We start from the raw sequence: 13,520 nt of genomic DNA, 5'->3' as shown, positions 1-13,520 counted from the left end.
TTAAAAATAGTTATTTTCTATCTGAACTCCTTCCCTAATAATATGGTATTTCTCCCTCTCTCAGATATAAGGGATGATCATGGCAGAAGCCTCTCAAATGAGTAAAGCCCCCTCATGGGGGCTCCCCAACAACAATAGGTTTCTATGCAGTAAATCCATGATGCTTCATACTATGGAGAACGTGAAAGCCAGGAAAAAGCACCAAAGAAAGAACAGAATCACCAGCTTGAAGAGGAAAATACCAGACAACCACGATGACACACTGGATGCAAATAAACTAGTAAAAAAAATCAAAATGTTCTCCAGCCATATAGAACAAGAACATCAAAGCACTCTGAACTCCGAAGACCCGAGCACTGATGTGTCTAAAACTGGACAGCAGACCTCTTGCTCCAGGCAGCAGAGGTCGGCTGACCGGCAGAGGGCGCTCGCGGCTCTCGGGGAGAGCTGGCAGGAGGTGGACAGTGGCTTCTCCTCGGAGACGAGTCCTTCGGCTAGCGGCCGTAGCTCTCCGTGCCTGTTCACCGCTGTGGTGGCCTTGGACTGTGAGATGGTGGGCACGGGCCCGGGCGGGCGCTGCAGTGAGCTGGCCCGCTGCAGCATACTGGACTATCACGGCAACGTGGTCTACGACAAATACATCCGTCCCTGTCAGCCCGTCACCAACTACAGGACTCGCTGGAGCGGCGTCCAGAGCCACCACCTGCGCCACGCTGCGCCGTTCACCGAGGCCAGGGAGGAGGTACGCTCAGCCTTGTGTTTGTGTTTGAGATCTGCTGCCTGATTCTCTTCACATTTTCTCTCTCACAATACTCAATTAGTTGTTACTGTTTATTAGAGTACACGGTGAACAAGTCTATCGCCAATAGGGATGGAACCATATGCTTCTGTCCAAATACAATGCGATACATGATACAGGGTTAATGATGTGATATGACCATGATACAATGTAACAAAAGTTCAAAGACAACAAATAATGATTTTTCACTTTCAAGCCATTTAATTCGATTATCAGAACAGGCCAGAAAAATATTCGGTGTCACAAGAAAGAAAAAAGAGAGGCAAATTTGAGGGGAAAATCTGAAAAGTTATACATGAATGATAATACATTCGTATGGTAGAAATTATAGATTTTGTTCCTTCCTGCTTGCTTCCCCAGTGCACAAGGCTACCTTAATGTTGAGATCAAAGTGAATTAACATAAATCACTGATCCCGAATTATTCCCTAATTGTGTCCCACTCTAAGTCATTCATAATTTAACTTGTCTTCTTTTGCACTTCCCTTGGCTCCTCTTCTTCCAGATCCTGGCTCTTCTAGAGGGCAAGGTGGTGGTGGGCCACGCTATCTACAATGACTTCGAGGCCTTGGACATGCTCCACCCAGGTCACATGGTCAGGGACACCAGCACTACGCGTCTCCTCACCCGATTGGCCGGCTTCCCCCGCGGGCGCTGCCTCTCCCTTAAGATAATGGCCAATAAGCTGCTGGATAGGAGGATTCAGGTGAGTGCTTCATGAGCGTGCGTCACTTTGGAAAATGTAAACAAAATCTGGAGACGTTTCATCACAACTATTAGTATCTTTACAGCTCCCCATCAGTGTATTTTTCCATTTTTTTTAAGACATTTCATATAGAGTCGTGTCCTGGCAATGTTGATTAGCCACACACTGTTCGCCAACTATTTTTTGTACTCAAGTTAAAAAATGTAAGTTGCTAAAATGGGATGATTACATATGACTATTAGTGGCAGTGGCACAGGATCAGATGACGTGCGACTAGGGATGCAACGGTATGAGTTTTTGACGGTATGATAACCTTGGACAAAAATACCACGGTTTCACGGTATCGCGGTATCGCGGACCTTTATGTGTAAAAAATGCCAATGAACAAAATTTATTTTATTTTTAACAGTTTGCTGAATTGTGGACTGAGAAAAAGTGTTAATGTAACCTCCAACTGTAATTACAGTTAACTGGCAAGTAGCTATGTGTTAATATAGTTTGTTATTATACTATGTTAATATAGTACTGTTCTTACTTATAAATGTAAACGATTTAATCTAATTAATTTGATGTGAAACTAAAACATCATAATAATATAAAATACACGCTTCTCTTTTGTAATGGGTGAACACTGGACACAATTATTGTTTCCTCACACACACACACACACACAGCCTCTGTCCCTGTTTCTGTCTCTCTCTCTCACTCACACACACAAAGTTTGTGCATACTTTTCCACTGACAGGTTGGAGGAGTCTTTCGTCATTCTCTAATGTTACTTCTCTTCAGTGCAATACGTTTTGATAACGACCTGCTGTACAGCGCCGTTCGCTCAGTCAACTAACGTTAACTTTAGTGGAGAAAGATAGCTGGTGTTAGCTAGCTAATTAGCCATGTTAGCTGCCTCAGTAGGTAACGTTAGCATAGAGAGAGCATTTATCTGACGTTTGTTAGCTACTCCTCAAACCTGCGGGTGGAAATAGTTTATGTCCAATGCGATGTACTGTATGTTGAAGCAAGACAACGTTTTAATGTAGCTTGAATTTGACAAATAACGACGGGTCGTGCTCACGCAGATCTAAGCCCTGTCCATCCTAGGCTCAACGCGAGACTCATCAGTCATTCTGATGAGTCTCGCGTTGAGGCTATGGCCATCTGTGATTTTACAATAGCCGAAATATTCCCATACAGCCGACGTCGTCTTTTTAGATGGGGGGAAAGTTCAGGGGGGTCCTTCCTTGCGTTCTCCTGCTTTATCACACACACGGTTGTAAACACAGTCAAGGGCAGCTCCTCACTACTGTGCGTCTAGGTAGGCATGCAGCAAGGGGGAGGGGCCGCGTAAGCTGCACTCTGCAAGCAACCGGCACGTTGTTTTGGGGAAACAGCTGATACCATGGAGAAGGTATGACGGCAAATCTTAGTGGTTTTGATACCGTGACTTTTTCAAACCGGGGTATACCTTCAAACCGGAAACCGCTGCATCCCTACGTGCGACTATAGCCAGCGCCCACACAGTGTTTGAAAAAGAAGTTTGTAGCCCCGAGAGCATTAGAAGCATCTTGATGCTTGTGTTTTGAAAGCATTGGAAGCATCTTGATGCTTGTGTTTTGAAAGCATTGGAAGCATCTTGACGCTTGTGTTTTGAAAGCATTGGAAGCATCTTGACGCTTGTGTTTTGAAGTCCACCTGTTTTCAAAGGCTGAACACGCACTAGAAGTGTTATGAGGTGCGTCAAACTGCCTCGACGCCCCGACTCTGACCTTGTTTCAGTTTTGGAGCGTCAAATGAGGACCCAACAGCGACCAAAGCGCTGTCTCTCTCTGCATGTGTGTCTCTCTCCCTGCTGTCTCTCTCTGCATGTGTGTCTCTCTCCCTGGTGTCTCTCTCTGCATGTGTGTCTCTCTCCCTGCTGTCTCTCTCTGCATGTGTGTCTCTCTCCCTGGTGTCTCTCTCTGCATGTGTCTCTCTCTCCCTGGTGTCTCTCTCTGCATGTGTGTCTCTCTCTGCATGTGTGTCTCTCTCCCTGGTGTCTCTCTCTGCATGTGTGTCTCTCTCCCTGCTGTCTCTCTCTGCATGTGTGTCTCTCCCTGGTGTCTCTCTCTGCATGTGTGTCTCTCCCTGGTGTCTCTCTCTGCATGTGTGTCTCTCTCCCTGGTGTCTCTCTCTGCATGTGTGTCTCTCTCTCCCTGGTGTGTCTCTCTCCCTGGTGTCTCTCTCTGCATGTGTGTCTCTCTCCCTGCTGTCTCTCTCTGCATGTGTGTCTCTCTCCCTGGTGTCTCTCTCTGCATGTGTGTCTCTCTCCCTGCTGTCTCTCTCTGCATGTGTGTCTCTCTCCCTGCTGTCTCTCTCTGCATGTGTCTCTCTCTCCCTGGTGTCTCTCTCTGCATGTGTGTCTCTCTCTGCATGTGTGTCTCTCTCCCTGGTGTCTCTCTCTGCATGTGTGTCTCTCTCCCTGCTGTCTCTCTCTGCATGTGTGTCCCTCCCTGGTGTCTCTCTCTGCATGTGTGTCTCTCCCTGGTGTCTCTCTCTGCATGTGTGTCTCTCCCTGGTGTCTCTCTCTGCATGTGTGTCTCTCCCTGGTGTCTCTCTCTGCATGTGTGTCTCTCTCCCTGGTGTCTCTCTCTGCATGTGTGTCTCTCTCTCCCTGGTGTCTCTCTCTGCATGTGTGTCTCTCCCTGGTGTCTCTCTCTGCATGTGTGTCTCTCTCTCCCTGGTGTCTCTCTCTGCATGTGTGTCTCTCCCTGGTGTCTCTCTCTGCATGTGTGTCTCTCTCCCTGGTGTCTCTCTCTGCATGTGTGTCTCTCTCCCTGGTGTCTCTCTCTGCATGTGTGTCTCTCTCCCTGGTGTCTCTGCATGTGTGTCTCTCTCCCTGGTGTCTCTCTCTGCATGTGTGTCTCTCTCCCTGGTGTCTCTCTCTGCATGTGTGTCTCTCTCCCTGGTGTCTCTCTGCATGTGTGTCTCTCTCCCTGGTGTCTCTCTGCATGTGTGTCTCTCTCCCTGGTCTCTCTCTGCATGTGTGTCTCTCTCCCTGGTGTCTCTCTCTGCATGTGTGTCTCTCCCTGGTGTCTCTCTCTGCATGTGTGTCTCTCCCTGGTGTCTCTCTCTGCATGTGTGTCTCTCCCTGGTGTCTCTCTCTGCATGTGTGTCTCTCTGCATGTGTGTCTCTCTCTGCATGTGTGTCTCTCTCCCTGGTGTCTCTCTCTGCATGTGTGTCTCTCTCCCTGGTGTCTCTCTCTCTGCATGTGTGTCTCTCTCCCTGGTGTCTCTCTCTGCATGTGTGTCTCAATCCCTGGTGTCTCTCTGCATGTGTGTCTCTCTCCCTGGTGTCTCTCTCTGCATGTGTGTCTCTCTCCCTGGTGTCTCTCTGCATGTGTGTCTCTCTCTGCATGTGTGTCTCTCTCTCCCTGGTGTCTCTCTCTGCATGTGTGTCTCTCTCTCCCTGGTGTCTCTCTCTGCATGTGTGTCTCTCTCCCTGGTGTCTCTCTCTGCATGTGTGTGTCTCTCTCTCCCTGGTGTCTCTCTCTGCATGTGTGTCTCTCTCCCTGGTGTCTCTCTCTGCATGTGTGTCTCTCTCTCCCTGGTGTCTCTCTGCATGTGTGTCTCTCTCCCTGGTGTCTCTCTCTGCATGTGTGTCTCTCTCTCCCTGGTGTCTCTCTCTGCATGTGTGTCTCTCTCTCCCTGGTGTCTCTCTCTGCATGTGTGTCTCTCTCCTGGTGTCTCTCTCTGCATGTGTGTCTCTCTCCCTGCTGTCTCTCTGCATGTGTGTCTCTCTCTCCCTGGTGTCTCTCTCTGCATGTGTGTCTCTCCCTGGTGTCTCTCTCTGCATGTGTGTCTCTCTCTCCCTGGTGTCTCTCTCTGCATGTGTGTCTCTCCCTGGTGTCTCTCTCTGCATGTGTGTCTCTCTCTCCCTGGTGTCTCTCTGCATGTGTGTCTCTCTCCCTGGTGTCTCTCTGCATGTGTGTCTCTCTCCCTGGTGTGTCTCTCTGCATGTGTGTGTCTCTCTCTCCCTGGTGTCTCTCTCTGCATGTGTGTCTCTCTCTCCCTGGTGTCTCTCTCTGCATGTGTGTCTCTCTCTCCCTGGTGTCTCTCTCTGCATGTGTGTCTCTCTCTCCCTGGTGTCTCTCTGCATGTGTGTCTCTCTCTCCCTGGTGTCTCTCTGCATGTGTGTCTCTCTCCCCGTCATCCTCGCCTGTCTCACGCTCTGCTATGATCCCCTGACAAATCTCACCGCAGTTTAAAATATAGCAGGCACGTAAAATATTACACTACACTATAGCAAGACTGTCTTGCTATCTTGCTTGATTGTAATCAAACAGGTCATAAATGAACCCTGTCTGGTTTTCCCTGCCCAGGTGGGGAGGTGGGGCCACTGCTCGGTGGAGGACGCCCAGGCCGCTCTGGACTTGTACAAGCTGGTGGAGGGCGAGTGGGAGCGGGAGCTGGAGGAGAAGATGAGGGACCACCATGCTGCGCTGCAGCCCAGCTTCGCCTCCTCCAACCACTACATGCAGGACCAGTACTGGCCAGAAGACATCACAGCCCACAGCCAATGAGAGAAGGAAGCAGGGGCTACTAATTATAGTGTAGTATGTATTAATAAAATACTCAACACACTTAAATGGAAAAAGTAAATGGCAAATCCAGGATTTTCCCTGATTTTGTTTGAGACAATGGTAGCAAAGGCTGGAGAATGTGCGTGGCATGTGTGGCGGACATAGTTTGTGTGCGCACCGCGAAGAGTTTTCTACAACTTCAATTCTCAACAAAGGTGGCGCAACTTTGAGCTAGATAGGCAGGGAAAACCCTGAAATCAGTGGTAGATAAATACCGTATTTCCTTAATAGTGGCTGACAGTCAACTAAAAGCTGATAACGGTTGGGGGGGGCGTGGTCGACACAAACAAAATAAAAGCTGGCCCCAAATACAGGCTGGGGAAGATGGAAAAAACAAACTTTGACCCATGCGTGTGTGTGCACATTTTGGAGACAGTGGGAAACAGCGACTGAAATGGCAAAGCAGTACAATAAAGCAATACAGTATGTGGCATTTTACACTCCGTTATAGGCATTCATTTAGTTTGACACTTATTGAGAGTTGATTTGAGTTGAATTGTGGAGCAGTGATGTCATTGATGCAGAAATGACATCACTGGTCCACACCATAACTCAAATCAACTCTCAGTAACTGTCAAACCAAATGAATTCCTGCAAAACTCTTGACAGTTTTTGGATATGTGTGAGATGATGTGCCAAATGAATCTGCATTGTTTTTGTCAGTGGAGTTTCGTCTTCTAGGCCGACCGACCTACGTCGACTTAGAAAGCCCTCTAATAATAATATTCCTTGTTGGAAGAACGTCTAGGCTACAACTAAAAGAGTGTCTTTGTTGCTTTAGTTTGAAAGCCAATCGTTTGTCCAAAAAGCATCTGCATGTCATTATACGCTGATATGGTGTCATAATGACATGGTGTCATAATGTCATGGTGTGACCAAGTGCATTACGCTCTTTTCGCATAGATCCAGTTTGTCACAATTAAATCAGACAAATTCAAGGTGTTAGGCAAGTCTCAATGACTACGTTTTTCATGCACACTAATATTCCAGTTTTTGCCCATATTCAGAAAAAGAAAATATTCGACTAAATGAATAATCCACTAATATTCCCATTTACATGCAGCTGTAGCTCGCCCTCCCCGACATGTCGGGGAGGGCGCATGGAAGTATGTGGGCAGTGACGATTACACCGTTTGAAACGGACGCCCTTATTTACGGATGAAAATTTAGTATAATTGGGCCTTTAGAGGGAATGTGACAAATAGGACATGTGAGTTTCATTCCTCTGTAAAACAAATGGACTGTCCACATTGTCTCATATTATGAGAAAGACATAGTGCAGAGTGCGTTTTCAAAGTCTTAGCATGGAACACTCCCCCCCCCCCCTTTATTTGCTTAGTTTCGCTCAATTCCTGGATGCCTATGGGATCATGATTGTTATTTGATCCCATGGACACTCCATAATTGAGCCAAAATAGCCTGATATTACTGTATGACTTCAGACTACATCAAATATGACATAAAAAGGTCTGTCTGAAAGTATTTGTTTCTGATTCTGGGAGTCACACTGGGCTACTACTATGTGATCTCCTTTTGATAACTAATGTAATAACTAATGGGATATGTTTCACTTCCAGTCACTGCGCCTCCCCTGAAACGGTTTGGAGCCTCCCACTTTGAAAACGTCTGACGTAGTGAGTGTATCACCTTTGGGAAGATAACAAATGCTAACTTGTTGCTTGAGTTTGAAACGTGAAGTTCCTGACGACATATTTTTCCTGGCTGTGTGCCAGAAGGGCTGTTTGACAGACGGTTTCAGACGGTTTTGTTCATAGCGTGAAAACCAGTGTCGACAATAAGTTGGTGCTCTTAAAGTCGTGTGCAATGTTTCAAGTTCCAGTTCCTCAACAATACTTGCTCTTACTTGAAGGGTTAATTTATTAAGTATTTCAAAGGTTTGTTGTATTTAAAGTGTGACATACATGACGTATAAAAGAAATAAAGTCCGCACTATGAAATTAAAGCGCCCAGGTCAGTTTATTGATGTTTCGACCACACAGGTCTTCATCAGAATGTAACGTTATGAATGATTTATTTTCTAATATAAGTAAGTATATATAAGTTTCTCATGTATTTGTCCTGCTGCCCCTGACCTGCTGACCTGCTGAGCTGATGTGTGTGTGCCCTACTTCTTCCTTCACATGTATGATGTACTGTATAGTACTTAGGCCATTTTTATAGCCATTTTGCTTTTTCATCTTTGGGTGATGTATACTCACCTTAGATCAGGGGTGTCAGACTCATATTAGGTAGAGGGCTGGATTTGTTCAACTGAGACCTCATGGGGGCTGGATTTTTTTTTTTACTAAAATCAATTCGACTCATTTACCCATTTACTTCACAAAAGAAATACTGCTCTTTCCATTTCTCTTGAAACTGCCTGCATTCCGTGTCAACCTTTCTCTTTTTCGACAGCATCTTGTTGATTCCTTTGTTTTTTGGTAGGTAGCTGAATGCGCGATTCAATTCCAGCGTGGCATCATGGCGGCTTTGTTTACACCTGATGACCTACTGACATACTTCCTTGTAGTGTAGGTTAATTAACTTATGAATGAACTCTTAGCTTGCTTATTAGCCACACGTAGTTCATGATATTGGGGTGTGAATTTAATAATATATATATATATATATATATATTTTTTTTTTATATTCCAAAACATCTCACGGGCCGGATGAAACCTAAGTACAGTCTGTTCAACATGATGCTTAGTTTGTCCAATTCCCCTGGAGCTTTGCTCCCTTTAATTACACCCCCCCCCCCAATTTATTAATTTTATATCTATTTAAATTTAGAGGGGAGTGTCGCCCTAAGCGGCAGTCAAAATCACCTCCCACACACATACACACGGCTGTGATTTACCCATTCTACAAGACAAACATTCAGCATGCACTATAAATGTTTATAAACGGGTTTCAAAATATGTATTTTGAGCTGCCCCTGTCCCCGGACACCATGGTGGTACTGCACCAGGTCTACAACCTGCTGCTGGGAAGAGCCAAGCTGTATGTGCATGTGCACGGCACCACCAAGCCGGTGCAGTACTTCAGCTCCATTGACAGTTGAAGGTGTTTATAAGAGGTGGAACCAGGAAGAAACACTCCTGCAAGATGTCAAGAGGGCTCACAGTGGGAAGTGTGTGAAGGCCACGGGGACTTGGAGAGAAGAATGAGCCCAACCAGGGCCATGTGAGATGACTATAGCAACAGTGTTATGTAGCCTAACCTAATTAAGCCTGCTTAGTTGCCTGGCAGGTACACAGCCCCTCCAGTGGCCAAGTCCTCCACGTTTCTCCATGGAAACCCACAGCAACAGTGAGGTGAAGTCGCTGTGCGAGACCCAGGCAGACTACACTGTAGGTAATGTACTCATTGAGCCAGGCAGACTACACTGTAGGTAATGTACTCATTGAGCCAGGCAGACTACACTGTAGGTAATGTACTCATTGAGCCAGGCAGACTACACTGTAGGTAATGTACTCATTGAGCCAGGCAGACTACACTGTAGGTAATGTACTCATTGAGCCAGGCAGACTACACTGTAGGTAATGTACTCATTGAGTGTTTACTGCTTAAGTGTGAGAAATATGTGCTAGCTTCAAGTTCAGAGTCAAGGACAAGAGAGATAGCCATATACAGTATTTTAGCTGCTTTCTTTAGGCTACTGGGTAAACAACGAAGACACTGACAAAACAAACATTATAATAATCATGTTTCCTCATGGTCAGCAGTCAGCACCAAGGAGAGTAAGCTATAAATTGATTAATCATTTAGATGAATTAAAAAATATATCTCGTTCCATCTTCTTAAATTTGAATATTTTCTGGTTTCTTTAGGCTTCTATGACAGTAAACTGAATATCTTTGTGTTGTGGGCAAAACACGACATTTGAGGATGTCATCTTGTGCTTTGGGAAACACTGATTCATCTTTTGTGGACTGTTGGTCAGGAAATTTTGTGAAATTCTATTAACCTTGCAAACCATAGCCTAAAACGTTTAATCGACTAGTCGAAACAGAAACAAATCAATACTCAATAATGAAAAGAATTGTTGCTTGCAGTTTTAACAATGCATACTTGCATTTTCTGTACAAACATTTGATAACACTTGAAAATGTTTGAAAAGTGTTTTAGGCCACCCCGGTGGCAGAAGAATGTAAAAACATTGTGTAATATCAGTTGTTAGATTCAACAAAAATGATTTCAAATGATTACATTTTTCTTCTTAACCATTTTTAGAGATTTGATAAGATAAGGTTCTGTATCTTCATTGTAAAGTTTTGTTTGTGAATGAAAGATTTAGCAACAAGGATAAAGAAGTTAACATGTTTCAATGGATTTGTTTCAGTACAAAGCGTTTATTCCAGAAGTTGCATACCATGTTGCATTCACATGGCAAGTGAATCAGGTTTTCATCATTATTTACACAAAAAGAGCAAGCATCAGCATCACAGTATTTGGAGATGATGGCATTATGGCCTATGTTATGCAATATTTTAACATTTTAATCCTCGTGGTTCAGTTGTCTAAGCCAGGCGTGTGTGCTATGTAATTTCATATCCTGGCCGAATCTGGCCCAGGACCACCTTTGCCACATGTAAAACCTCTCTCTCTCTCTCTCTCTCTCTCTCTCTCTCTCTCTCTCTCTCTCTCTCTCTCTCTCTCTCTCCCATTTTTCCTCTGTCAACTACCAAAAAGGAGCAAAACTGCCAAAAGGAAGTCTGGGCAAACCATGGCCTCTGATGCTGCGCTGCCTCTGGACAAGCTGATACCACTGTTCCTGGGCAAGCAGAGCTGCAACGTGGTTTTTGTCCTGGACAGCTCTGAGGACATGAGAGCTGTTCTGGGGTCAGTGACTCGCCTGCTGATCCAGACCTTGCTGACTAAAGCCTGCCTCAGAGACTCTCTCTTCAACATCGTGACGTTCTCAGACAAGGTGATGTGTGGGATCACAGCTCATAACAGAGATGACAGCAGTGATACAACGGGCAACCTTTTTTGGGCAACTGAGTTGCCTCAGCATTGTTGCATTAATGGTTAATCACGAAAGAAAGAAAGATCTTCTCAGTCGTCACTTTGTTGCCCACATGGTTACCGATCTAAATTGCCAGGTGTATTGCCACTCACTCTGATACATTAATTAATAGGGTTTAGTAGATAGATTCAATGGCTCTGAGGCCATTTACACCTGGCACTAACATGTGTTTTCTGTCATCAGATCGCAATCAGATTGTGCTTGACCACTTGAAAGTACAGGTGTAAATGCCCCAAAGACACATTGAAGACGGATTGCAATCTGATCGGCCAAACTGCTTGCGGAGGTGGTCAGGGACGCATTGTGTAGGCTACACATTGAACACAAGTGTAAATGCAATGTGTCCTCTCAATCTGGATACAGCAACTGTATGCGGATTGAGAGGACACCCATTTCTGCCATCAGATTGCAATCAGATTGAAATCTGACGGCAGAAAAAGCGTGTTAATGCCAGGTGTAAAATGGCCTTTACGTTCTGATAGAAAAGATGCAGACTAAATATTGTTCAGTTATTTTTATAGCCCCTTATCACAAGCATGTCTCAAAGGGCAGTCATAGACTACATCATATATCTACACACAATTTTAGACTGTGGGAGGAAACCCATGCAAACACGGGGAGAACACGCAACCTCCACACAGAAAGGAGCGGGTTGCTGTGAGGCGGCAGTGCTAACCACTGAGCCACTGTGCCCCTATTGTTGTATTCTTTACAATGAGCGATAACTCATTATAATGACACGCTGACACATTTCAAGGTCTGAACATTGTTATATGCTCCCATGCCAGTCTTCTCCCAAACTACTCAAGTGAACAGGGCGGCTTTCTACAGCTAAAAGCACATTGGAACACTGCTGTTGATTGTGATCAGTGTGTACGTACGAACAGGAGGCTGCACTCGTTTGGCTACAAAACACTGACTACAGTGCACATGCTGTAAAAAGATGGCCACATTCACTAAAGCAGGTTGGGAGAAGGCTGCGATGGAACTGGCAGCCTATATTCATACGAACTTCAATTGTGTTCCGACTGACATGGTGGCGTGAATAGATCATAACTGAGGTTGACTTATTATTGTAGGTGAGCTGCTGGTCCCACCACATGCTCCCCTGTGCTCCTGACACTCTGTACAAGTCCCTATCTTGGATCCACTCCATCAGCTGCAGCCACGGCAGGGATCTGCTGGCCGCTCTGAGCATGGCGCTGACTGACCCAGCCTGCCAGGCGGTGCACCTGCTCACCGGGGGGCTCCCAGAGCACCCCGAGGTGCTGCTGCGAGCCCTGCCCACCCTGGCTGCCGGGAGGCCCGTCAACGTCTTCTACCTGCTGGATTCAGGCAGTCGGCCGGACAGCAAAACTCAAGACTTCCTGCAGTGTCTGACTCACGCCACTGAAGGGAGTTGTTATGTGATTCCAGCCGTTTCGAATGGGGCGCTGCAGAAGGTATGACCCTTTTCCACTTCGCACCAAATTCACCCATTTTGTGTCTAAAAGGTAGGAAGTAACACAGGTGCAAGCAAAACATTAACGACGGCCCTGGCACTGGAACAGCTAAATGGATTGGAAGTTAAACCCTCAATAAGGTTGTGCTTGCACCCGTATTACTTCCTGCCTTTTAGACACAAAATGGGTGAATTGGGTGGAAGGTGAAAAAGGTGAATGACTGAACTTGGGGTTGCTGGTTTGGGATCAGTTGAGAGGTGGTGGGTTTTTAATACCTCTTTGATGCTGTTGCATTGTGTTTTGTCTGTGTGAAATATTGTGATATTCAGTGCATTGTATCCAGAGGGCCGATATTTTTCTTTCCTTTTTTAACCTGCCATGAAGTGTGTCCTTGTGCTGTCATCATGGGGCATCAAACCTGTAACCCCCTTGTGCTGTCATCATGGGGCATCAAACCTGTAACCCCCTTCCTTCCCTCTTTGGTCCTGTAACTTTTGAATAGTTTGTCCGATTGCCTTGCAATACATACTGCAATACATAAGAGCTGGAGTGACTCAAAAAACAATATGTGCTGTTGCCTTTTCATCGCTGTCTAAATGTTTATTTCTGAGAGCAGAATGTGGAATTGAAGTGGTGGTGCCACATGTCTACAGTCTGTATATGTGTATGTTGCCAGGTGCTTCCTCTGTATCCTGCTGAGAGCCAGACATCAGTGTCATCTGTCTCTACAGTCAAGTCTTACTGTCAGTCCTGCTCTGCCCTCCACCAGCATCATACGCCCCTCCCTCACCTCAGGTTGGTCTCCATCGTTCATTTCAAACAGTGCACTACAAACAGTGTTATAGCTACGTGGCAGATCATGTTATTTTACCTTCCCTATTCTCAACAGATGATCTCCAATATTGTACACACATGGCAGCAGCATG

The 13,520-nt window shown here is 45.7% G+C and overlaps 1 protein-coding gene across 1 annotated transcript; it reads left to right on the top strand.

Moving 5' to 3' along the window:
- Positions 1 to 160: 160 nt before the first annotated feature.
- On the top strand, positions 161 to 8,040 carry LOC310800719 (apoptosis-enhancing nuclease-like; the record flags this gene model as incomplete). The annotated part of the gene is made up of 3 exons (XM_083663336.1): positions 161 to 742; positions 1,304 to 1,504; positions 5,860 to 8,040. 3 exons carry the CDS (start codon positions 161 to 163, stop codon positions 6,058 to 6,060), a joined length of 984 nt encoding a protein of 327 aa, XP_083519462.1. The 3' UTR covers positions 6,061 to 8,040.
- Between the last annotated feature and the right edge of the window lie 5,480 nt (positions 8,041 to 13,520).

Source organism: Poromitra crassiceps, assembly GCF_964638095.1.
Source record: "Poromitra crassiceps genome assembly, chromosome: 30".
Taxonomy (NCBI): Eukaryota; Metazoa; Chordata; class Actinopteri; order Beryciformes; family Melamphaidae; genus Poromitra; species Poromitra crassiceps.
Note: the sequence above shows the minus strand (reverse complement) of the source record. Positions and strands in the feature narration are given on the sequence as shown.